The 26,877-nt window shown below is 34.4% G+C and overlaps 1 protein-coding gene across 1 annotated transcript; it reads right to left on the reverse strand.

Annotated features, from left to right (window-relative positions):
* Positions 1-11,311: 11,311 nt before the first annotated feature.
* Positions 11,312-25,775, reverse strand: LOC125664332 (uncharacterized). The gene is made up of 6 exons (XM_048897060.2): positions 25,172-25,775; positions 24,965-25,002; positions 24,658-24,809; positions 12,210-12,399; positions 11,866-11,967; positions 11,312-11,656 (listed from the first exon to the last, which is right to left on the reverse strand). The coding sequence occupies exons 1-6, from the start codon at positions 25,773-25,775 to the stop codon at positions 11,594-11,596; spliced, it is 1,149 nt and encodes a 382-aa protein (XP_048753017.2). The 3' UTR covers positions 11,312-11,593.
* Between the last annotated feature and the right edge of the window lie 1,102 nt (positions 25,776-26,877).

Below are 26,877 nucleotides of genomic sequence, written 5' to 3' on the forward strand. Positions count from 1 at the left end.
TTTGTAAATGTGCACATTAAAATAATCATGAACTACCACAAATCTGATTGATAATCTATTGATTAGATTATTGATAAAAATCATTTTCTTTTCCCTTCCTAACATATGCACTAGTACACATCAAAAACTATACACCACAAATGAAATTATTGGCGTATTGATTTTATTTGAATTATGATTGATTTCATTGACTTACTAATGGTTTTGATTTTTCAAAAAAAATGTTGAACATTATTGATATGTTTCTGTTGTTTTGTAAATGTACACATTGAAATAAGCAGGAGCTACGAACAATCTGATTGGTTTTATTTAATATCTATTGATTAGTTTATTGATAAAATCATTTTCTTTTCCCTTCCTGACTTACATTGTATGTATCATTACATACCAAAATGTATACGCTACTGTTGAAATGATTGCTTTATTCATTTATTTCTGTTTTCGGACAGATATATTAATCCACATATCATCGAAGTGTTACACTTTGAAATAAATATGTCATTATCATTATCACATCGAGAACAAAACAAAGCATGCACCTTGCTTTGAATGTGAAAATACCTCGTATTTACTTGTTTCAATTCCAAGGCATGATAGATGACATTTTAAAAAAAAATTAAAATCAAATTAAGCACAGGGAAGAGTACTTAATAGGATGCTAACTTTGTATTTTAATTTTGTTCATTGTATTGTACTTTATATAAATACACACTGTAGATTAAAACAGATAGGATGCACAGAATACTTTTCCTTTTTCAGTCCTCATAGAAAACGTGTCCTATCAGGAAAAACAAAATATCCATCACCAGATTAAAAGATGGTGGTGAAAACATTTGCGGAAGTTGGAAATTCCGTTATACAGAAACATTGGAGCAGTCCATTTTTTATTTTATTTTTTGCAAATAGGGTGTGTTTGATCAAATGGAAAAGTTTAATTATTGACTCGTTTTGTGATTGTGCCTAAACTTAAAAAGGTATACAAAACTATTTGCCTGAATTTCAAAACTTGTTATTTTTTCTGGTTTTGTGATAAAGCAACAGTAAAACAACTTTAATTACAATTACTACATGGAATCTGTCCACTCTCTTCTTTTTTCATACCAAAACTGCATAGTAAACAATTGATAATTAAACAATTAATAATTATTCCTCAGATCAGTGCTTTACTTCTTAACGTTTTTAGACTGTTATCAAATTCATTCTGATAATTATTGAAAATAAGGTTGTGTACAAAGCCTGTATGACATTTAAAACTCATGTATCATAGATTAACCTCAACCTTGACTTCCTGTCAAGAACTGCGCTGTAGAACTACATGCAAGGTGAAGATAACGAACAGTGATCAATCTCATAATTCCTATAAGCAATACAAAATAGATAGTTGGGCAATCACGGACCCCTGGACACACCAGAGGTGGGATCAGGTGCCTAGGAGGAGCAAACATCTCCTGTTGTGTTAAATGTGTTCAATTATGCTGCAAATAATCTCATATCCCATTACAGTGTTACATGTAAATGTTCTGAACAGAAGAGTTATCAATAACTACATGAAACCCCGCGCGGGAAATCACAATTAAATAAGGACTTTTAAATGCATGTCCGAATTGTTGCGCACATGAATTGAATGAACGATACCTTTAATTCAAACGAATTTAAGAACAATTTCAGAATAATTGCGTGAATTAGTTATGTTATATTTAGTAATATCATATACTGTAAATAAAACTTGATTATTAGGAGTTCCAAGTTAAATGTTCCTTATGTAACATAAATCATCTCTGTGTTGAAAATTAGAGAATGATTTTACAAAATATGCAATCGTAATCCGTCATGCCGAATAGTTGACCAAAGACGAGCGATCGTTCATAATTTCAAAATTTGAAACTCGGTAATGCAAATGTGTTTATAATGGGTTTTTTTGGTCCTGTACGACAATTTAAGGGCACAATCATGAACACACTTGGTTTCTTCTCGTCAAACGTAATAATCGAAAACATAATCATAAATTATTGCAAAAAAGTTGTAACAGTGACTTCTATAATCACGGAAAACAAAAGGAACATCGAAAATATCAGATAAATATCGTATTTAAGACAATTTGTTGATGTGTCAAATCGTTGGTCTCGGGAGGGGGGGGGGGGTGTCGTTCGTAGAATACAACCTGTCATTGGGCCAAATGCTGTTGGATAAACTTCAAATTGAATTATCGTAAGATGTCATTAAAAAAGAAAGAAAACTGGCTTAGATCCATTAACGCCACTCTACGCTCATTTATGCTATTTCGGGGTAGTTTATCGAAAACGAAAGTAAGTTTTTAATTAATTTTACAATATTTACTAATCAAGTAAGATTCTATTATAGCTTACGACTTCACCTCACATATGAAACAATATTAAAGGTGCAAGCAGTAACTATGGACCAAACTTTTTTTAGTTTATTGGCAAAGTTTTTTAACTTATAAGTATAGATTGGATAATGACAGATATGAACATCCTTAATTCATTAAAGTTGTAGTTTCAATCCGTATGATTTATTGCAGTATTTAATATTTAGATATCAAAATCACTGGGTTTTTTTTAATGCTAGTGAAGACATTTGTTTTAATTCCTTATTGATAAGTGAAGTGAATCATTAGTAAAATGAGGGGTTTTTTTGGGTTTTTTTTTTTCACACATTTACAAAAACAACCGAAAAATATCATTTATGTTCAACAATTTTGAAAAATCACAACCAATAATAAATCAATGAAATCAATCATTATTCAGAAAGAATCGATGCACCAATCATTTCATTAGTGGTGGATACATATTGGTGTGTACTAATACATACGTTAGGAAGAAAATGATCTCATCAATAAACTGATCAATAGAAATTCAATAAAATCAGATTGGTGGTAGTTCATGATTATTTTAATGTGCACACTTATAAAACAACAGAAACATATCATTTATCTGATATGACTTTGAAAAACTAAAACCAATACTTAATCAATAATATCCATTATAGTTTTGAATTAGAAAATTAGTTTTGGTTGAGGCCAAAAATGTTTAGAGGCAAAATTTGAAGCCAGGCCAACTTTTGAGGTCAGGTCAAAATATGGCTTGGAGCCAAATTAGAGGCCAATGTTGAGGCCAGGCCTGGCCAATGGGGCAATGCCAGATTTTTTTAGTATGCCATTTATCAGCGTGAATTAGTTTTAGCGTCGTTATAACCAACGCCAATAATACCAAAATTAGATGATCGTTAAAAACCCGTTATATGGTAGTTACAATGTACGTGTATGTCGAACAGAGAAAGTAGTGATGTTGTGAAAGTAATCAAACGTACTGAATATCTGTGAGAATATATACCAAATAAATTTGACAGACATTAAGAATTAACCAAAAACGGGGTGTTATGACATTGGTTTCTATATATTTAGTTTCATTGCATTAATTTAAGAATAGGCAGGACGCGATCACGTGGTTGGAATTAACCAAAACGGGGTGTTATGACAATGATGTCTATGAAAGGTGAAGATAACGAACAGTGATCAATCTCACAACTCCTATAAGCAATACAAAACAGAAAATTAGGCAAACACGGACCCCTGGATATACCAGAGGTGGGAGCAGGTGCGTAGGAGGAGGAAGCATTCCCTGTCGACCGTTTACATCTGCCATGAGCCCTATATCTCGATCAGGTAAACGGAGTTATCCGAAGTCAAAATCAGTGTGCCAAGAACGGCTTAACAATCGGTATAAAACACGTCAGACGGATTTGACCCAATGATAGGTTGTAGTGTCAAACTAGATCGCTATAACGACCATAGAATTTGCGAAAAACAAAACATTTAATTTTGTTACATTGATTTAAGAATAGACAGGACGGTGATCACGTGATTGGAATAATTTATGTCAGAAACTTCACACCATACTAGTGGTTGTCTTCTCTTTACTACTTATGACGTCACAGCTTAATAAATTACGCCTCATCTCGTAGTAGAGAGTAATGAATACGTGTGTTGGGTATATTGCTCTATCACAGTGACGAGAATGTCGAACCAGAGCGAATTAAAAGAAATCACTGGAACGTGATTTTGGTGATATTTCTCTGATTTTCTCCTCTCATTCTCCCTCAAGTTTGATGGAATATCCAGAATAATCGTCATTTGTATAGTTTCGCGAAATGCTTAATTATTGATATGGATTGAATGTATAGTAGAAGTGGATATTATGATGATAAAAGGCAGTTATGGTCGTAAAGTTGGACAAAGTTCAATGACGCCCGAGCTAACAATCACGTCAACTTGGAAACTTCACATTCCCATGATGTACACTGTAAACAGATTTTTCTAACTCCCATGCTATACACTGTAAACAGAGTTTTCTGACTTCCATGATATACACTGTAAACAGAGTTTTCTGATTCCCATGCTATACACTGTAAACTTCACATTCCCATGCTATACACTGTAAACAGAGTTTTCTGATTCCCATGCTATATACTGTAAACTTCGCATTCCCATGCTATACACTGTAAACAGAGTTTTCTGATTCCAATGATTTACACTGTAAACAGAGTTTTCTGATTCCCATGCTATACACTGTAAACAGAGTTTTCTGATTCCCGTGATGTACACTGTAAACAGAGTTTTCTGATTCCCATGATATACACTGTAAACAGAGTTTTCTGATTCCCATGATATACTCTGTAAACAGAGTTTTCTGATTCCCATGATTTACACTGTAAACAGAGTTTTCTGATTCCCATGATATACACTGTAAACAGAGTTTTCTGATGTCCATGCTATACACTGTAAACAGAGTTTTCTGATTCCCATGCTATACACTGTAAACTTCACATTCCCATGATTTACACTGTAAACAGAGTTTTCTGATTCCCATGCTGTACACTGTAAACAGAGTTTTCTGACTCCCATGCTATACACTGTAAACAGAGTTTTCTGATTCCCGTGCTATACACTGTAAACAGAGTTTTCTGATTCCCATGATGTACACTGTAAACAGAGTTTTCTGATTCCCATGCTATACACTGTAAACTTCACATTCCCACTATATACACTGTAAACAGAGTTTTCTGATTCCCATGCTATACACTGTAAACATCACATTCCCACTATATACACTGTAAACAGAGTTTTCTGATTCCCATGTTATACACTGTAAACAGAGTTTTCTGATTCCCATGATATACACTGTAAACAGAGTTTTCTGATTCCCATGATAAACACTGTAAACAGAGTTTTATACAGTTATGTATGTTGTGTATTATGTACTATAGTTTTTCTAAACCAAAAATGTCTGTAAATTAATTGAAATGGCATGTATGATGTCACTCTTTCATGCCTATAACTTCTTACAATCACTAGAACCTTCACATGATTTGGATATATTTGTATTGAGGGTCCTCTGTACAATATGTCGCACAATATGAAAATAATCCTTTCACAAAAAAAAAGTTCCCATGTCATTGTCTTGCCTATTCCTAACATAAGGCAATAGAGATCTCATCTCATCTCATTGAACACACGTCCGTTCAATTCAAATTTACGATGTGATGATGGGATGTCTTCTACAACACAAAATAGTAACACATTTTTACGTGAACAGATCTATTGGACTTGTAATGATATCAGTATAAGTTAATGTGATTTAAAACAGACGGTTTGAACTCAAACTGTTTCTATACAGTGAAACGGTTTTCATGAATTATTGGTGCGGACACCTATACCATGGATTTTTATTAGCGATGTAACAAATAAAACTTATTTTCTCAGAAAATATCGCGAAACAAAACTCCCGACGTCCAGTTTTCCTATGTAATAAAGTACCTGTACTTCAATTTTCTCAAAGAATTGAAAGGCGGAAAGACAAAACGGAAAAAAGAAAGCTAATCTTGAACTAATAATTTTAAACTCTTAAATGATCATGTCAATGAATTATGATACAAATCAAGGTAGTTGTACAACCCTCTCCGAACTGTGTGGGAAGGAAAGGTCACATTCGGTCGAAACTTCCAGAAAGCAATTCTATTGTTGTATGTAAACGTTGAACAGAATCTTTAAGAAAGTTGTTTGCGATATTGATTAAGGAAACAAAATAAACTGGCTGGAGACATACAATGTAGCTAACACACGCATTTGTTCTCAAACACAATTGTGTCTAATTATATTAAAGGCACTCTCAAAAGATAATGTTGCACTGTGAAGAGTTGAGTGCACGAGTACTCAATCAGCAATTAGTTTAACAAACAATTAACAATTGTTTTGTTTACTTAATGGACTGTTCGTCTAAATGCTTAAATTCTATTGTTAATCATTCAACAAAAATACTTTCTTTTCGATTTTTAAGTGCGTTTGTCATGAATAATGAAGAATGAATGGTATTTACAAACTTTCATATCATCGATTTGTATTTCTTTATTTAGCGGGTAACGGTATACATGGCTGCACTATTGGTGATTCCGAACATGGTTTATAAGTTGTAAGATATGATTATGGTGACAGTAATAATTATTGCTGGGTTTCAACGTTTAATTGGTTGTCAAATATTAATTAGTCTTTTGTCAGTGAATACATCCGATTTAGACGAAAACACAAAAGCGAGATTTATAGTAAATAAGTATCAAAATCACGAAAAGCCCATTTATGTGAAACTGAAGCCGTAATTATGAGATCAGTTTATTGACAAGAGTTCTGTAACATATTAATAAATTTCGATTTATATATATATATATATATATATATATATATATATATATATATATATATATATATTTATTTATTTATTTATTTATTTATTTATTTGTTTGTTGATTAATTTGGAGTAATGCAAATTTTTTGGGAAGTGCATTTTCAACTTTTACGTTGGAGGAGAATTAGGAAACTGAAAAGCAAAACTGAGGTCGCAATGCTTGCTATTGAGCTACAGTGTTCTAAACATGACCTTTTTCCACTTACAATTTATTCAATTAAACTTGATTTGTCTGTTGATGTCAGCACAATATAAGCAACGGAAATCAATCATTACATGAAATAGATACATAATCATGACTTCAAACGGTACAGATTAAAAAAAGTTTAATACAAGTAATGGAAATAAATAATGACCTTTTTGCACTTGATATTCGAAAAAAAATCATGATACCAAATTTGATAGTTTAAAAAGACATATTGCATCAAAATTGGTACCGTATAAGTTTTACATTATGACCCCTGGGTCGAGGCCTCTGCTAGTGGACTGTTAGTCCCCGAGGGTCTCTACAGCCCAGTAGCTAAGTAATTCGTTACTAGCTTGAAAATACGGATGTATATTAAATTGCTGTTATAACATTTAGAAATTCATTTCAAAATTAAGGATTATCTCCCTCATGCATAGCTCTTATCCTTGAACGAATTTGACTCCACTTTTTTGGCACACTGGTTTTGCCTATAATAGCTCTAAAACGTCATTGTTATTTCGGATTTCAAACATTTCGGTTGAGCATCACTGAAGAGACATAATTTGTCGAAATGCGCATCTGGTGCATCAAAATTGGTACCGTATAAGTTTTACATTAGGAGTAATGTTACTTTATAAAATTTCACACAATTTTCAAGGTCTTATCTTAAACTTTAAAATGGAACTTAAAAAGTGGGGATTGGAGAGCAAATCTTTAAAATTATTTTTATACAAAATTTCGAGTAAATTAATTCAAACGTTTTTTTAAGAATCGGTGTTCTATTTCGAAAAATATATAAACCAAATTAATAAATTACAACATTTGATCTAGTTCCAAATCTCAACTACTTGCATCATAAATTATAAAACTTGAAATTAAAAATTTTATGAGCCAGACACTGTAATATCACGCAGATTTAGAACTTTTTTTTATTAATCAATCCCCCCGCCACAAAATATGGTCCCTGCAAAACCCTTTCAAAATTTGAATTGACAGAATTTTTTTCAACTGGATAGGGTTCAGTGATAGATGTGTAATATGTTTGCACAAATGAGATCTGTATTGAACCAGTAAATACTTAGTTATAGCATCCTGTGCAGTTGTGCTCAAAAGCTCAGGAGCTAACTTTCTTAAACCCCAAATTTTCGACTCATCCCGCGTCTTTATCAAGAGACATATATTACATAATCAAACATCACACACAACGAAAAAAGGCAAATATCAATAATCTACATTTTTAACAAGAATGATACACTGATATTCAGAATGGAGAAAAATAACATTGTTAATGATAATTTCTACTGAGAGTAACATTTTCTTGAATTCTAAAGGCATAATACAATACGTGTACGTTTGTGAAGAAGGCAAAGCTAGTTCATACTTGGAATTTCAACACCAGAATATAAACTGAACTTAATGATTATGGATAGTCCACAGGCTCTTTAAACCACCACGGGTTATGGATGATCTTCCTTCTGAATCATGCCGCTAGTTCCTTAAACTTAAATTTACTAACAAAGTAATATAGATGCCGTCAACATAAGCAAAGTTCTTCGTCATAAAAAGTTCAGTCTTGAATTTCAACATGTTTCAAGTTTAAGTTCACACCCTATGTTTCCCACAAATATCCTTCTACTATGGCAACCAAACTTTTTAATTACAAAATTTGCAGTAGTACCTAGATATAGACCACTTTATATTTAATCGACCTTATTGTTCTTGTTCTTCGTCTTTTTCCAACTATAGTCGAACTGGACATGCCATTACCGGTGATGTTGATATAGTTGAAAACGAGGGCCTGAAATTACTGATTTTAAAAGGTATTAAATTCAGAGAACCTCGGTCCTTCAGTTGGCAACAGAACTTCATCTCTGTTACGAATTCTGTCGAAAATTATACCAGACGATGGAATAGATATGAAAAAGATGAAATAGATGCCTTGTCAGAATGGATAAAAAGTATACGAGGATTATTACAATCCCGGATTAGACACATCAAAACAAACATACGTACCATCTATTCTTTGAGTTTAGTAAATCAGAAGTGATCACATAATTAGATAAGTTACCTGAAGAATATGTTTTGGCTCCAGTTGACAAAGTTTGTTACCGCATTGTCTTTGTTAGTAAGGTTGATTATTACAATTTTATTTTAACGAACTTGGCATTTAATCTACATTTGGTAATCGTACTTATACTCCAGCTGTCCTTTCAAAAGATAAAATTCTTCAAGATCATGCTTCAGTTTTAGACACATTTAATATCCCAGTCAATAAAGTTACCGTACCTTTACTGAATTCCTAAACTTCGCAAAAACCCTTACAAAGAAAGATTCATTGCTGGATCGAGTAAATGTTCTAAATAGCCCATATCTTTGCTCCTCACGACAATATTAACAAATGTGAAGGAGAAACATCACATGTGCTGTGTCACAAAATATGCCAAAAGTGGTGTAAATCAAATGTGGATTCTATAAAATTCTAAAGAACTTTTAGCAAACCTGAAACCTCTAAACTTTTCTCAAATAAACAACAGCAAAACGTATGACTTTTGAACACTTTACTCGACCATTCCTCACGCTAAATTAAAGACTAGACTTTTTGACATCATAGATAGTTGCTTCTTCAACAACAATTAGAAAAAGGAAATATTCAAATATATTGATCAGTCATCCAAAGATGCTTTGTTAAAAACAATCTGATTTTACGCACTCTGAAGTTGAAATAACAAAATTTGCTAGATTTCGTCATTGATAATATCTTCGTTGTATTCGGTTATTAGGTCTTCCAACAGTTTATTCAAAAGCTTCTACAAGAGAAGAAAAATATCTTGCTATGGTTTTCAACTCGACACTTAGAGATATCGACAACGTTCTATCTATTAACTATAGTCATTTTCATTGACATCTCGATATATCTCTGTGCACTTGAGATAAAAGACACCACATAGTCCTTAACATCTATCTGCTTTGTACTTAGATATTTCATTGAAAATAGATATCAATGGCAAACTAACAACTCAACGTTATGACAAACAGGATGCTTTCAGCTTCTCCATCATCAACTTCCCATATTTATGTAGCAATATTCCATTATCACCTGCATATGGTGTTTATCTCTTTCCACTGATTCCATACTTAAGAGCTTGTTCTGCGCATGGTCAGTTTTCAAATCGAGACAGGCTATTGACAAACAAGTTCATATAACAAGGGTTTCAACAGTCTTGTTTACAGTCAGCATTTCACAAATTCTATGGTCGTTATAACATATCATGGGATAAAATACTGTTGGATTTGTTTCATACTGATTGTTAGGCCGTTCATGGCACATTGATTTTGAATACGGATTATACCGTTTACATATCAAGACATTAGGCTCACAGTGGATGTGACTGGTCAACAGGGGATGCTCACTCCTTCCAAGCACTTGATCCCAACTCTGATGTGTCTAGGGTTTAATGTTTGCCCAACCCTTTATTTTGTATTCCTTATAGGAGTTATGAGATTGATCACTCTTCGTTATCTTCACCTTTCATATATTGCTTCAAAATATAGAGCTCACAATTACCTACCTATCAAACTTACATATTTGAAGACCTGTATCAGCTGCAACTTTTGTATAAAATTGACACAAACAAATGTGTAATTTAAATGAAAAAGTGTAGGTAAATTAGGAAGAAAGATTTTCATATATTCATATATTAACGGTAGTCTCATTTGGGATCGACATTCCGCGGGTTCTGAGGTCGTTGTGGGGGTCTGGTTTGCCAGTGCGGCCTGTCGTTGGGTCGAGTGCTGCCTGGTGTGTTTCATGCCGATTGTTGGACCATTCTTGGTACACTGATTTTGACTACGGATGGCTCCATTTGTCTGATCGGGATGAGACCGGTCGACGGGGATACTTGCTCCTCCTGGGCACCTGGTCCTACCTCTGGTGTGTCCGGGGGTTCGTGTTTGCCCATCTCTCCATTTTGTATTGCTTATAGGAGTTATTATCACTGTTCGTTATCTTCACCTTTCACTTGCATGCTTTTGTCTTTGGTATCTTTACAAAATGCAATCATAGTCACTTCCTCATGAATTCGCTGCAGTTATGAACAATGTACATGTACATGCCTTACGTTTAAGTACATTTTGAATTTCAAATGAAAAACGTGTTCATTTTAGGTCTACTTTGATATTCATGAAAAAATTGTTATATTTTGAATTCACATGGAAAATGTGTCCATCTTAGGTCTATCATGACATTCATGAAAATCTGGTGATATCTGAAATCCAAATGGAAAATGTGTCCAAATGGCTGTAACTGTTAAGAGGCAATGTATTGCACGGACTCCTCGAAACACTTTTATCATATTATTTCCAAATTGCTTGCAGTATTTTTTAACGATATAAAGGATATTTTTTTAGTCATGATTTATTTCATACAACCATTTTTTGGACACTGTTTGAAACAATTTGCACCAATTTTAATTCTACCAATGATATATCAGTTTCTGAAATGCCTTCAAAGGTAGTTCAGGAGAGGTAGTAAACATGTTCAGGAGAGGCATATTCTTCAACAATGTTATTCTATTTATCATGACAAAAATATTTAGATATGTCATCATGGAAAATAAAGCTGGTAAAAATATTGATCTTTGTTCCGCTGAAATCATTCAACCACTGCAAATTGCGATGGAAGAGCTTCAAATTTCCATTGAAATGCATTCCCTATCTGGAAAATAAATAGGATGGTTGTAATATTCTCTTTATGTAAATCTAAGGTTTTGAATGAGAAAATATATCTAAAGATGAATGAAATGATATCAATAACACCATTGATGATATAGCATTTGGATATACGATGATAATATATATGAATGAAATAAATGTCTAAGGATTGAGTTAATAGGCTAGAAACAATGGCTTTTTGTGATGACGTACCTCAGGAACACAGATTTCCCAGTGTTTGCCGTTGTCGAAACTACACAAAACATACCGATATTCTTTACATAAATTGATTGGCATTTGTAGACCGTAAATTCCCTATTAAAATAAAAATTTGAAAATACGTTTTCCAACATTGCTCCTTTGTTTACCATCTAATTTGATACTTGTTAAAACAGTGAAAACAATTAACGAAATTATCCACTTACGGCAGATAAAGAGATTTCAACAAAACGTTTAACATTTTTTTGTATTATGAGATTTTGGTATAATGTGTAAATAGCTAGTCGAAGATTAGCAGTAATCAAACGGAAATGATCGAAAAATGTTTTGATTTCTACCTGCAGACAAAACAGCTTTGTCAGTTGCAGTTCATAAATCGTTGACAACAATGGAAGATGGTTTGATGGAAGACAATCAGCATACAATCTAACGTCGCATTCACAGCAGACGAGATCAGACATGATGTATCCCGCAATTGACGGAACTATCAACGTGAACTTCAGTTCCTCGTCCCAAAAACTATAGAACCTGAAAAAAAAACTATTCTTTCACTCATTGTATAAAAAGATTTCCCTGCTTTTGATTGTATATACATATAATATCATTATGACGTCATTAAAAAGCATCTTGGTAGTTTAGATCACGAGCAAGTTTTACCAAAACATGTAGCAACGCAATCTCTGATGTGCTATAGCGTGCGATCATTCATAAAAAAGCAATGTTCGGCCGTTGTGATACAACACGTAATTTCAACTCCAAAATTTCTGGAAAACTTAATATTTTCCTACAAAGGACCAGTTTAAAACGTTACAAGAAAGAGGATTAGAATTAATTGCCCTTGCTGTAATTTATTGTAAACAAGAGGATTTAATATTTTCCTGTGGATTTGAAATGGTTTGATGTTTATTTATATGTCTACCGTTATAGGGTCCTGTGATTCCATCGCGGTGATATCATTGTAAGCAACGAATAATGTATTTCTAATGTCATTCAGTCGAATGCTGTGCAAGGTGAAGATAACGAACAGTGATCAATTTCATAACTCCTATAAGCAATACACAATAGATAGTTGGACAAACACGGACCCCTGTCTGGCGTGTTTCATACCAATAGTTAGGCGGTTTTAACACGGACCCCTGTCTGGCGTGTTTCATACCAATAGTTAGGCGGTTTTAACACGGACCCCTGTCTGGCGTGTTTCATACCAATAGTTAGGCGGTTTTAACACGGACCCCTGTCTGGCGTGTTTCATACCAATAGTTAGGCGGTTTTAACTATTGTTTTTACTGTGGAATACTCCCATTACTTTATCAAGATATAGGGGTAACAGCTGTTGTGATGGTCAGTGGGGGATGTTTACTCCCCCTAGGCACCTGATCCCAACTCTGGTATGTTCAGGGAACCGGTTTTGCCCAACTCAAAATTGTGCATTATTTATAGGAATTATGAGATTAATTGTTTTTCGTTATTTTCACTTTTCATTAAACAAATGCAAGTTTTAAACCAGATGCACAACAGAAGGTAAAATAAGCATACCTGTAATTGTTTACTTGTAACATGATAAACAAATTGATAAGGTTTAATCTATAAGACCTGAAATCCATAATTTTGGTAGATCAAAAAAAAAAATTATGTGTAGAAGTAATGGAAGGGTAGATCAAAATATTGATTGGAACTTATTTCTATCTTTCATACGGTATATATACAGTTACGACAATGGGTCAATTTATAAATATTTATTACAATATTTGATCATTTCATAACGTAATCAAAAAATCCTATTTATTGATCATAAATGTTAAGTGCGAACTGACGACTCAACTGTATGACAAATGGGCTGACTACAGCTTCTCTATCGTCAACTTCTCATATTGAAACAGCAATACATGGAGTTGCTATTGTCACCTGCATATGGTGTTTATGTCTTTTAACCGATCCGATATGCAAGACCTTGCTCTGCCTGTGATCAGTGTCTAAATCGAGGCAGGCTACATACAAACAAGTTGATATTACTGGAGTTTGAATAGTCTCTTTTTAAAGCCTACATTTCGCAAATGTTGTGGTCGTTCTAACGATCTAATTTACCTATACAACCTGTCATTTTGTAAAATGCTGTCAAACATGTTTAACAGACAGGTGTTGACTACGGATTACGCCATTTACCCGTTGGAGATATAGGGCTCACGGCGGTTATGACCAGTCTACAGGGGATGCTTACTCCTCCTATGTACCTGATCCCACCTCCGTTATATCCAGGGTTTGTTATCTTCACCTTTTCATCCAATGCTTTATGTGGTATGATTAGGACATAGTTATATATGTAACATGAAAGGTGGAAATAACGAGCAGTGATCAATCTCATAACTCCTATTAGCAATACAAAATAGATAGTTGGGCAAACACGGACCCCTGGATATACCAGAGGTGGGATCAGGTGCCTAGGAGGAGTAAGCATCCCCTGTTGACCGGTCACATATAAAGCATATGTATGTTAATATTGTGTATGTAGGTCGTTGTTTATTTCTGAAAGTGCCATTATGTACGGGTTTTGCTGTGTATTTGTTGAATGAGCGTTCGCTTCTGTACAGAAGGACCGGGTAATAAAAATAAGTACGGCGGTAGTGCTTATTTCTTTTCCAAAAAATGGGCATCTCAAATGAAATGAGAGAGTCTTTCAGACACTAGATGGCCAGAATGAGTCCGAAAAAACTGCCTTTCAAATGTGTAGTTTCGAATGCATTACCGGTGACGTCTCCATAAGAGTTAACGATTTTGCGAGAGGATGAGCAACTCAAATAACCAGTCGATCGATGCAATGAAGATTACCACAATATAAAGGACATTAGTTAAATATCCCGAGTGTTATCCTGACTTTAAAACAAACCAGGGTAATCAAAAACCAGTAAATACGACATACATCCTTAAGCTGTAACTATTGCTAGATAATAAACGGTTGAAACTTTCAATTCGAGGTAATAAAAACCCCACGAACATTGACTTACTGTAAGGAAGATTCTACATTATACATTTTCATAGGGGGTTAATTTTCGTTCTTACGAACTACAAAAACAATTCCTTTTCAATTTTCAACTATACAATGCCACAGACGAAATGCACCAATGGGCAAGAAAATGCATTAATCATAACGCTAGATGAAACGATTTTTGTTTGAAAATAAATGTTGTGTTTGACAAAATAAAAACAAAAATCAGATAGAAATTTCTCATAATATTTAAACATTTTATGGTCTACCAGCTCAGTTGAGAATGTTTAAAAAAAACTTGAAGCACAAAGTCGATCGATGTCCAAAGTACACATAAAATTTGGAAGGAAAGTTAATACAATATCTAACTGGTTAAATACTACAGCTAAATCATTAAAATTGATAATAGAAACATAAAGAACTCGTTAGATTCAGTGGTTGTATAATTGGGGAAAGCTGAATCGCAGAAATCTTAAATATCTTAAATCAATGCTAGTAATTTAAGAATACTTCTCAATTAAAATCACGGACAAAGGAAATCAATGTCTTAATGAATAAATGGTTTCTTGTTTCATTCTATATTGAATGGTGCATGTATTTCTAATAATTTCATAAGCAAAAACAAATAATTATTTTAAATATTTGTTCTCCTCGATCGATTTTCTTTTAAGTCAACAAAACTTCTTGCAACTGACAACTCAAGTGATTGGCTTTTCTTTTGTGATCGTAATTGCTTGACGTAGGTGTTCTCATGAAAGTGAAAGATGACGTTAACAGCAAACTAACAACTCAACTTCGTTACAAACAGGATGATTTCAGCTTCTCCATCGTCAAATTCTCATATTTATGTAGCATTATTTTATTATCATACAGATGTATGTATAAGTTGTTTATGTCTCTCAACTGTTTCGATATGATCAATTTCTAAATCGAGGCACTCCGACAGGCTACTGAGAAATAAATTGATGTTACTGAATTTTCAACGATGTCGATTAAAGTCGAAATTTCGCAATCGGTGGTCGTTATGATAATATAATTCGCAAACAGTACATGTAATTAGGCTTAAAATCCGCGAAACAGTGTGACTTCATAATAGAAATAAGTAAATCACTTATAAGTAATTTGTGTCTGATCAATATAAAGTAAAGACGTCATAACTATACACCGAGTTACGATGATACAAAGAATAATTTCTTAACTGTGTTATACAAACATCGACAAAAGACAGAGTATCTAAAAATAGAATATGCATGTGAATTACTGAGGATATATCGAAGTTATTAAAGGGAAAGGCCACCCTAACCCTATTGTTGCTTTTATGAATAAAATGTTACTAACTGATATCGTAAATAACTACCTACCTACCTACCTACCTAGTCCTTGTTGCGCCCGTGGGCACATAGGGCAAGGACTAGTTTCTTCTACTCCTCTCTGTCTTCAGCAGACTCGTAAATAACAGTCTTTAACAACAAAGATCCTTGCTCAACGATTAAATCAATACTAATCTGTCATATATTTTGAATTATCCGCCGCTAAGAGAGCGGTCAATGAAGTTTGATTTTTGACGTGACACCGTCGGTTCCGGTTTATTTCATCAGAAGCACTGTAAACATGACAAGTCACGAACAGTTAAGTTTTGAGCTGTATAGATTTGAGCCCGTTTTTTCGCAAGAAGAAAAGAAGTCGTTCAGTCGAGTCGCAGAACAAGCAGACGGTACACGTTTCTTCATACAAATGTCTCGAACCTCAACTTGTCATTACGCAAATGGTGGATCCACAATTTACATAGTCTTTTCTTTTCAGATGACTTGGTAGGGTCAGGAATTTGGAAAAAAAACTGCTTTGACAGGAAGGCATCAACCTATTTATGGCAGCTTCTATTGATAGTGGGACTTTCAAATTTTAACGTTTTCAAATTAGTACTGGAGCTTATCTAGGTCGTATATCAACATAATAGTATGGCAAATATTTATCATATTATTAATTCTATCCTTTATCATGTAATTGTTTTTTGTTTGCCTTCCCCTTTAAGGCATGTCAATTTTATTCACTGATTATTTTGTTCAACGAAAATCACTGAGAATATATCGAAATCATTAAGGTATGTCGATTTCATTCAATGACCATTTTGTTCAACGATAAAAAAATTCTGTTGAGCATGTCGATCCGATTTTCTTCTGTCACCGATATACATTTGCAAAACTTTGATAGTATGCCGCATACTTTAAGAACTTTTTCATACACCAGATGAACGGTAATTAATTAACTTACAACACAGATATTACTGCTAGAATCGTCTAATAAGGAAACTTTCAGAGATAGATTGATTGTTTTACGTTTCGTGGAGATTGCTTTCTTATATTGAGACATCACAAGCTGTAGGTGAAGCACTAGAAATGTAGACCTATGCTTAGCGCCCAGGGCCGTCACAATGAGGGTTCTTTAACGTGCCGCGACACGGGACCTCTGTTTTTAAGGTCATATACGAAAGACACATAATTCTCACTTCTAAATGCGAAGCGTTTGGCGAGGGAGCAATCATTACCAAAATTAAAGTCTCAGGTTTGACGCGGTCATGCCACGAACAGGATTCGATCTCACGACCTCCCTGTTACGAACGAACGCTCTTCCACCGATCTACCGCGACCGGTACTTTCAAAGAAAACTCTAAAACATCAGTATAAATTGTAATACACCGAGCTCTGTTTTTAGATGATTTTAAATAAGCATTAATAATCAAGCGGTGAGATTCTAGCACTAAATTTTCTTTCTTCCTCTTTCTTTATATTTATGAAAATGTCTTTTGCATATGAATGTTGATGGTATTATTGTGTAGTTAAATTACATATATGTATATAATGTAAAAGTCAAATAAAAAATCAAACAATAAAAAAAAAAAAAAAAAAAAACAACAAAAATTAATAAATAAATAAATTTGATAAGCGTTGTGTATTGTACCGTTATCATGGCCAGTTAGATTAATGTCTAAACCTTGGGGTGGTGCTATACTTTTCATATTTTTATTCAGGTACATTTGTGATCTGTAATAATGTCATACCGTAACGAATATTTGTCAAATTGTTATGATGAAAAGGTGAAGAAAACGAACGTTGATCAATCTCATAACTCCTATAAAGAATAGAAAATTAAGATTAGAGCACATACGGACCCTTAGGCATACCAGAAGTGGAACCAGGGGCGAGGTTTACAAAAGAACTTAATACAGTGTACCAACATCACATACTTGAATTTTCCAGTTTATTGTAAGATCATTCACTCCAAATGCAAACTATTTGTAAAATCATTCCCTCCAAATGCAAAATATTTTTTCAAGATGTTGAAAATTAAGCCTCAGAAAAGTTTTCCTTCATTCACCCAAAGTGATAACAGTGTGATACAATTTAAGAAGCACGTCTTTGTCATAAGTTGTTTTGTAAAACGGGCCCCGGGGCTTAAGAGGAGTAAATATCCCCTGTCGTCCACGGTCATACGGAGTAAACCCGTAGTCAAAATAATTAGGTAAAAAAGGCCTCAATTGGTATGAAACATGTTGAACAGCATTTTACCCCATGGCAGGTTGCATTGGTAAATTAATTAAGGAATTACTTTAATTCTGGGGCAAGTTATACGAGTATAACCTGGTTTGGGTCAGTTTACGCTTTATAATCCGCTCCGCTTCGCGGATTATAAAGCGTTAACTGACCCAAACCAGGTTATACTCGTATAACTTGCCCCATATTAAAGTCATTCCCTATAATTTAATGCAGGAGACAAAGATACTAACCTTCGTTTATCAAAATGTACATAAACTCGGAAAAATACAAGTCAACTGAGCCGCGAAATGATTCACTTAGCAACAACCACGAAGCGTACAGACTCTGTTAAGGTCGCTATCTTTACTCGTTGTCAATTTGTCTTAGTTCAACAGAGCCTAGCCTATTTATTAAATTATTGTATCGAAGGTGAAGTTTGTCATGACAGAAAATATGTGTAGACTATACATGCAATGCGTATTTCGCCGCCCTTTAGAGATCGACTTTGAAATCGCTCATCTCCAACAGATTGAGAAAATACGGGAAATTGCATTGTATTAGGCTAGATCTACCTAAAGTAAGTCTTCAAATATCAGAAAATGCAATGATTTGCGGCTTTTAACTCTGTGAAAATTTCTACTACATGATAACTTACCCTTGCATGCAACGTTGTTACTAGGCCTAGTGGAGTTTTACGAAGAGGCTTACTTTACAATCGACGGCTGACTTTTACACTTTGAAAAATTTGGAAGTGGTATTTGCAAAATTTAAAGACAGTGACCTACTTTTTGGTCGACACCCTCTGAAGACTCAAGACCCATCAACTGACAAAGTTTGATGATTGTAAATCAAATAGTATCTGAAATATTCAAATATAGCCGTCAAAATCTAAAATAGGTCACGGTGACCTACTTTTAGTCAACACACTCTGAAGACTCAAGATACATCAACTGACAAAGTTTGATGATCCTAGCTTTTATAGTGTCCAAAATATGCATCTAAAATTGAAAATGTGAAATTTGAATGTCTGCAAAATTCAAAAGCTAAGTCACTGTGACGTATTTTTTTTATAGATATGTTTCAAGGCCTCTAGACGCCTCAACTTACAAGGTTTGATGATTCTAAACTTCTCGGTATCTGAAATAACAACCTAAAATGTATTCATAAATAATTAGCCTTCAAATTCAGAAAGTAGGTCATGGTGATATACTTTTCACATGACGCACTTCAAGGTCCCATGATCCATCAACTGACAACTTTTGCTGATCATAGGCTCAAAAGTGTCCAAGATATGGATCAAAATCCATTTAATAATAATTACCTGTGAAATTCAAAAAGTAGGTCACCATGACTTTCTTTTGAGAAAACATGATATTAGGTCCTAAGATGCATCAACTGACAAAATTTGATGATCCTAGTCCTTATACTAAGCAAACTATCAGTTTTAACATAACAAAATTTAAGGTCAACTTTGAAGTGATCTTGAGACCACACCCTTTGCCCCAGGATAATGCCTTGAACAATATTTTATCTACAATCTATTTTCATCCTATGCATAAGTTTGGTGATAATTTGCCTAGTGGTTCTTGAGAAGATTGTTTAGCAGCCACTACTTTTGTTTGCATTTTCCTAATTATCTCCCCTTGTTAAAGGGTCACAACCCTAGTTTTAATACAAATGAAAGCCCTTGGGCCAGGAATACCATGTGACAAATTTTACAAAACTTGGCCAAGAGGTTCTTGAAATATAGACATTTTTCCAAAAGTTGACGCACACCGCACACCAGACATATGGCCATATGATTAGCTTTTTGACCCTTTGGGTCAGAAGAGCTAATAAACATAATTGTCGGTTTTGGTGTTTTTACTGAAGCAGTCTGTATATTCATTTAGGTTCAATTTCTGAAGTTGGAGTTGATCCCTTTAAATTGTAAAAGTCAGCCGTCGATTGTAAAAGTAAACCTCTTCGTAAAACTCCAATAGTAAATCCAACACAAGAACAAGAGGCCCATGGGCCACATCGCTCACCTGAGTTATCATATATTTACACATATGAAATACGGTTTCCCTTATTGTGGCAAAACCTGACACCCCGGAGGCCATGATTTCAACAAACTTGAATTTGAACTATGTCATAAAGCTTCAAACTTGAATCTGAACTATGTCAGGAAACTTCGATGTAAATTTGAACTCTTCTGGCTCAATGGTTCTTGAGAAGAAGATTTTCCCTATATGAATACATATAAAATGTGGTTTCCCCTAGTGTGGCCCCACCCGACCCCCAGGGGCCATGATATGAACGTTTCCCCTATTGAATCTGCATTATGTCAGGAAACTTCCATGTAAAGTTGAACTCTTCTGGCTCAATGGTTCTTGAGAAGAAGATTTTAAAAGATTTTTCCTATATAAACACATATAAAATATGGTTTCCCCTATTGTGGCCCCACCCGACCCCTGGGGGCCATGATATGAACAACTTGAATCTGCATTATGTCAGGAAGCTTCCACGTAAATTTGAACTCATCTGCCTCAATGGTTCTTGAGAAGAAGAATATTTAAAGATTTTTCCTATATAAATACACATAAAATATGGTTTCCCCTATTGTGGCCCCGCCCAACTCCTGGGGGCTATGATATGAACAAACTTGAATCTGCATTATATCAGAAAGCTTCCATGTAAATTTGAACTCTTCTGGCTCAATGGTTCTTGAGAAGAAGATTTTAAAAGATTTTTCCTATATAAATACATATAAAATATGGTTTCCCCTATTGTGGCGCTATCCGACCCCTGGGGGCCATGATATGAACAAACTTGAATCTCCATTATGTCAGCAAACTTCCACGTAAATTTCAACTATACTGGTACAGTGGTTCATGAGAAGAAGATTTTTAAATGACCCCACCCTATTTTTACACTTTTGTGATTATCTCCCCTTTGAAGAGAACCTGGCCCTTAATTTGAACAATTTTGAATTCCCTTCAACTAAGAATGATTTGCATTAAGTTTGAATGAAATTGGCTTACTGGTTCTGGAGAAGAAGATTTTTTTTAAATTTCAGTGTATTTTTACTGATTTGCTATTATCTCCCCTTGGATAAGAGGGTTGGCCCTCATTTGAACAATTTTGAATCCCCTTCACCCAAGGATGATTTGTGCCAACATGGTTCAAATTGGCCCAGTGGCTTTGGAGAAGAAGTTGAAAATGTAAATGTTTAACAGACAGACGGACAGACAGACAGACAGACGGACAGACAGACAGACGACGGACAAAAAGCGATCAGAAAAGCTCACTTGAGCTTCTAGCTCAGGTGAGCTAAAAAGTGACAATGTCAATGTGACTGACGTCATGTGGTAAAATGTGACGTATATTTTTTGTTTGCTTTGTTGAAAGGCAGGTCAGCAATGAAACACCCCCTTTCCCCTGTGAGAAATGTATTTGAAAATAAACAGGGCAATCCTTACTTGGTAAACCATTAATTTGAATATAATATATTTGTTTTAATCTATTTCAAAATTATTCGATCATTATACAGAGAAAGATGATTTACAACAGTGATTAGCGTACAAGTAGATGCTAATTGACAACGAGAAAACAGTATGTACATATGTATATCATACCGAAGTATCTTATTGTACACGTTGATTTTCTATTCCATAGAAGGCTGAAAACAGTGTTGCGATGTAAATTTAGAAAGAGAGAATAAATATTTCCGGCTTCTGGTTGTCAAGGGGGTGTGTCCCCATACCAAACCAGGTTATACAAAAATAACATGCGTTCCTCAATTGGAATTTGACCAATCAGATACAAGGATACTGTAAGAATTAAATTATATCGCTATAACAGCTATCTTATTTGCAAAATACTGATTTTAAACGAGATTCTTAAAACCCCTGTTAGGTATACTTAAAGTTCTTTAGATTTTTTAGAATCTATATCTGATTTACAGCACTTCTGGCACAATTAATTTGAAATTTCTCATCGCCGTAGTTGATATTTTTAAGAGAAGCAAAGATAAGGGTTTCGTAAACCATTTACTGGATTTAGCCATCTATCTTTCTTTGTAAGGGTTTTGTGAAGATTAGGAATCCAGTATACCGGTAGGTACGGAAACTCATATTTATTCGTCCCATTGCGTGGGGTATTGAATGTGTTTAAAACTGAAGCATGGTTTTGAGGAATTTTATCTTTTAGAAAGGAAGTTGAAGTATACTTATGAGTACCAAATGTAGAATTATTGCCAAGTTCGTGTAAAATAGAGTTGTAATACTGAACCTTACAAACTTAATATCCTCATGTACAATATCTGATTCTTTTATCACTTCAGCTTTACTAAACACAGAAGGATAGATGGTACGTTTTGATGCATGCAATACATGATTTTAATATTCCGCTTATACTTCTTATCCATTCTGACAAGGTATCAAGGTTTTTTCCCCCCATATTTAGCCTATGGTCTGGCACAATCGTCTGCAGACCTCGAAGTATATATGAAGTTTTGTCGACAATTGACATACCAGGCTTCTCTCAATTTAGGACCTTTGAGAAAAAGTGATTTCAAGTCCTCATTTTCAATTATATCGACATCATCGGTAATGACATATCTAGCTAAACTATAGCGGAAAGAAAAAGCACAAGAACATGTGAGTGGATTGTGTGTAATATGGTATATATCTAGGTATTGTAAAGATTTGTCTGTAATTAAAGACTTTGGATACAACACAGGAAGTAGAATGGAACTTGAAATATGCTGGAATACAAGGCTGAACGTTGTTATGACGATGATTGTTCGTTATGTTGTTGGCGTCTATTCCCTTATTAGTAAATATCTGACGGCATGATTGTGAAGAATCACCATCCATAACCCGCGGTGGTTTAATAAGCCTGTGATGCGCACCATCCATAACCCGCGGTGGTTTAATAAGTCTGTGATGCGCACCATCCATAACCTGCGGTGGTTTAATAAGCCTGTGATGCTCACCATCCATAACCCGCGGTGGTTTAATAAGTCTGTGGTGCGCACCATCCATAACTTGCGGTGGTTTAATAAGCCTGTGATGCTCACCATTCATAACCCGCGGTGGTTTAATAAGTCTGTGGTGCGCACCATCCATAACCCGCGGTGGTTTAATAAGCCTGTGATACGCACCATCCACAACCCGCGGTGGTTTAATAAGCCTCTGATGCACATCATCCATAACCCACGGTGGTTTAATAAGCTTGTGATGCACACCATCCATAACCCACGGTGGTTTAATAAGTCTGTGATGCGCACCATTCATAACCCACGGTGGTTTAATAAGTCTGTGATGCGCACCATCCATAACCCACGGTGGTTTAATAAGTCTGTGATGCGCACCATCCATAATCATAGAATTATGTCCGTATTCTGGTGTTGAAATATGGACTAGATTTCGCTTCTTCAAATAATGTATTGAAAACTCTCAGTGAAACAAAGTAAAGTTTCGTGCGAATATGATGTGGACCTAAGTGTTTGTTGATGTAAGGTGAAAGTGAATAAAGTGTGACGCATTGCATATTTGGTCTTTTATATGAACGATATCCATGACCGCGTATTCGTCTTTGTGTATTTGGAAAAAGTCCCATCAAATTCACGTTGTTTCTTAATGAATTAGATTTCAATCTACATTGTATCCGTTGTCATTGGCGTGTTCAGATTCTTGATACAGTGATATTCTCAGTTTCTACGGAAAGGGGTACTCAAACCTGGGTTTATGGTATGAGGGTAACTTTTTTTTTCCAGAGTTCTGACATTTATGGACAATATGGAATAATCTGAGAAATTTAAATGTTTATAAAGGAGTTGATTACCATCAGTATTGATTTAAAATATTATTTTATGTGTTCCGGTATTCTTTTATTTAGTGTCCCTTAGTTTCTCCGATATAAATCAATCCACAGAGATTACACTCAATTTCGTAACATTTACAGGTCAAATTTGCAGGTTTTGGTACTGAAACGACGTCCAGTGAGATTAATAACATATCTTAAAGACTGCATTTTACAATCATTAATGGAGTATGATCAGCCTTAACCTACCCACGAGGGTTTATGATGGATGTTACAGATCAAGAACGGATGCTTATTTCATTCTCGGAACCCGATCCCGCCTTTAGTATTGTTAGGAGGTCGATGTTGCTCTACTCTTAATCTTATATTCTATGTAGGATTTATGATATTGACTTCTGTTCGTTATCTTCACTCTTTCATGAATTATATATAATATAATTTTATATTTCTGCAATCGTTTACCTGCATTCAGTTCTGTCAGCCCACTGTGTGGTTAGGCCATCCATCGGTGTTCTCAGATGAAGGTTTTGTAACTCCCCTAGAAGTTCTGCAATGTTGTTCTTACATATACTGATATCGTTCACGATTTCCTGCAATATCTCCTCACTAGATTTCTAAGAAAGTACAAAGAATGTCTAAATGATCGCTTACTATTTAAAAAATATACATGAAACTGTTTATTTGATATTTTAATCAGATCAAACTCACAGATCGTCTGCATTGTAAGATGAAGCTATTTCAAAACGAAAAAAATCGTCATCAATCTTACGTGTTTTATTTGACTGAAGAACTCCTGAAAGTTACCATCTGTAATACAAAAATTCGAAATTTGAGGGTTAGTAGCCTTTTCAGTGCTTATATATATATATATATATATATATATATATATATATATATATATCAATCACATGTCACTGGATATTTGAAATAGCAATTCTATAAAATATAATGTATTATAATGTATAGAACATCTTACCTGATGATTGCGGTGATAGACATGTCATTGTTCTCCAAACCTCACTACACAAATGGTGAATTCTGCACCATAAATGGTCGTTTAATTCTTTCATAAATTTACTGGACGTTAGGAAATTTTCCTTGCCATCCGAAAAGTAAAAACTGAGCATTGCGATGAAGAAATTTACAAAAATAAAGATCATTATAAAAGCAAATACAGATATTGAAATTTGAGCATGAAGAGTGGATATTTCTGCATGCTTCCTGAGAGATATCATAGATAATACAATCTGCATCATGCTTAGAATTGCTGAAAATGGATTACGAAATTGATGCACGAGATAACCAGTTGTAATGTGCATATAGGAGGCAAAGGCCGAGATCACTATCATAAAAAGTGATACAAAAGAGAGAATTTCTTTCCTCCCATTTGTGAGTGAGAAGTAGAGAATATGGAGGTGGGAATTGAAGGTGAGAGGTTTCAATAGATCCAATGACACTATAAACATGACACCAGCCATGGTGTATTGGTAGAGTTGATCATACAACATGGCAAACTCAAAAGAGACGTGAGATTCTGAAAGTGGATTCAAAATACATTCATTAAAGAAACATTCATACATACTGTTTACGTGAACATTGATCAAATATATCTGTAATGGATGCCTTTCATTTTTTTTTCTCAACGCAAACATTTCTAAATTCATTTGCATCTATCTAAGAAACAAGCGGATATGCTGAAAAGATTATTGAATATGTATGCCCGCTATCAATTGCTATAAATATATAATAGATCACTGATGATTCCATAATGTTTTATTATCTATGTTACCTAGAGAATTGGATACTTCTGTAATGTTACCTAGATAATTGGATACTTCTGTAATGTTACCTAGATAATTGGATACTTCTGTAATGCCTTGCAGTGTCTGGTCGATCCTGAGTATATAGCATATTACAGCGGAGAATGATAAAACTATTTCCATCAATCTCAACCACGTTGCACAATATGTGAAAGATTGTTGGCGAAGTTTCACGATGTTTACCACAAAGAAAACCAACCTTATAATCAACATGAGAATGAAAACTACTTGAAAAGCTAACACGCAATAATCCCAAGGTGTAAGATATGGAAACATGTTGATGGAATATGTATTTGTCTTCATTACTATGGAACCAAACTCTGATATTTCGAACACGACCTTGACATTGGTGAATAGTCTGGTATTGGCGTTAAAGAGAAAAGAGTCAATGAACACAGCTCTTGTATAAACATCTATCCAATTTAGACTCTTCAATTGTGAAAGGTAGTCACTAGCCAGGGACTGCTTTGGGCCTATGTCAATTTTGTAACCTCCTCCTCCGTAAACTGCAAAGTCTCCCATATATGGCAAAGTTTTCAGATGTTCTGATGATTGGAACCGGTAACTGGAATCTATAATCTCATTTTCGTCAAAACATGAGTTAGTGTCAATTTTCCAACCTAAAATTGTATAAAACATAAATTCTCTCTGTAACTCAAATTTGATGTGAGTGTAAAATTCCTTACAGCTCTAAAAGAAAAAGAAACATTCATGCTGAACAGAACAACTGTTAATGTAAAACTTATACGGTACCAATCTTGATGCACCAGATGCGCATTTCGACAAATAATGTCTCTTCAGTGATGCTCAACCGAAATGTTTGAAATCCGAAATAACTATAAAGTTTTAGAGCTAAATATAG

This window comes from Ostrea edulis, chromosome 1, assembly GCF_947568905.1.
Source record: "Ostrea edulis chromosome 1, xbOstEdul1.1, whole genome shotgun sequence".
NCBI lineage: Eukaryota > Metazoa > Mollusca > Bivalvia > Ostreida > Ostreidae > Ostrea > Ostrea edulis.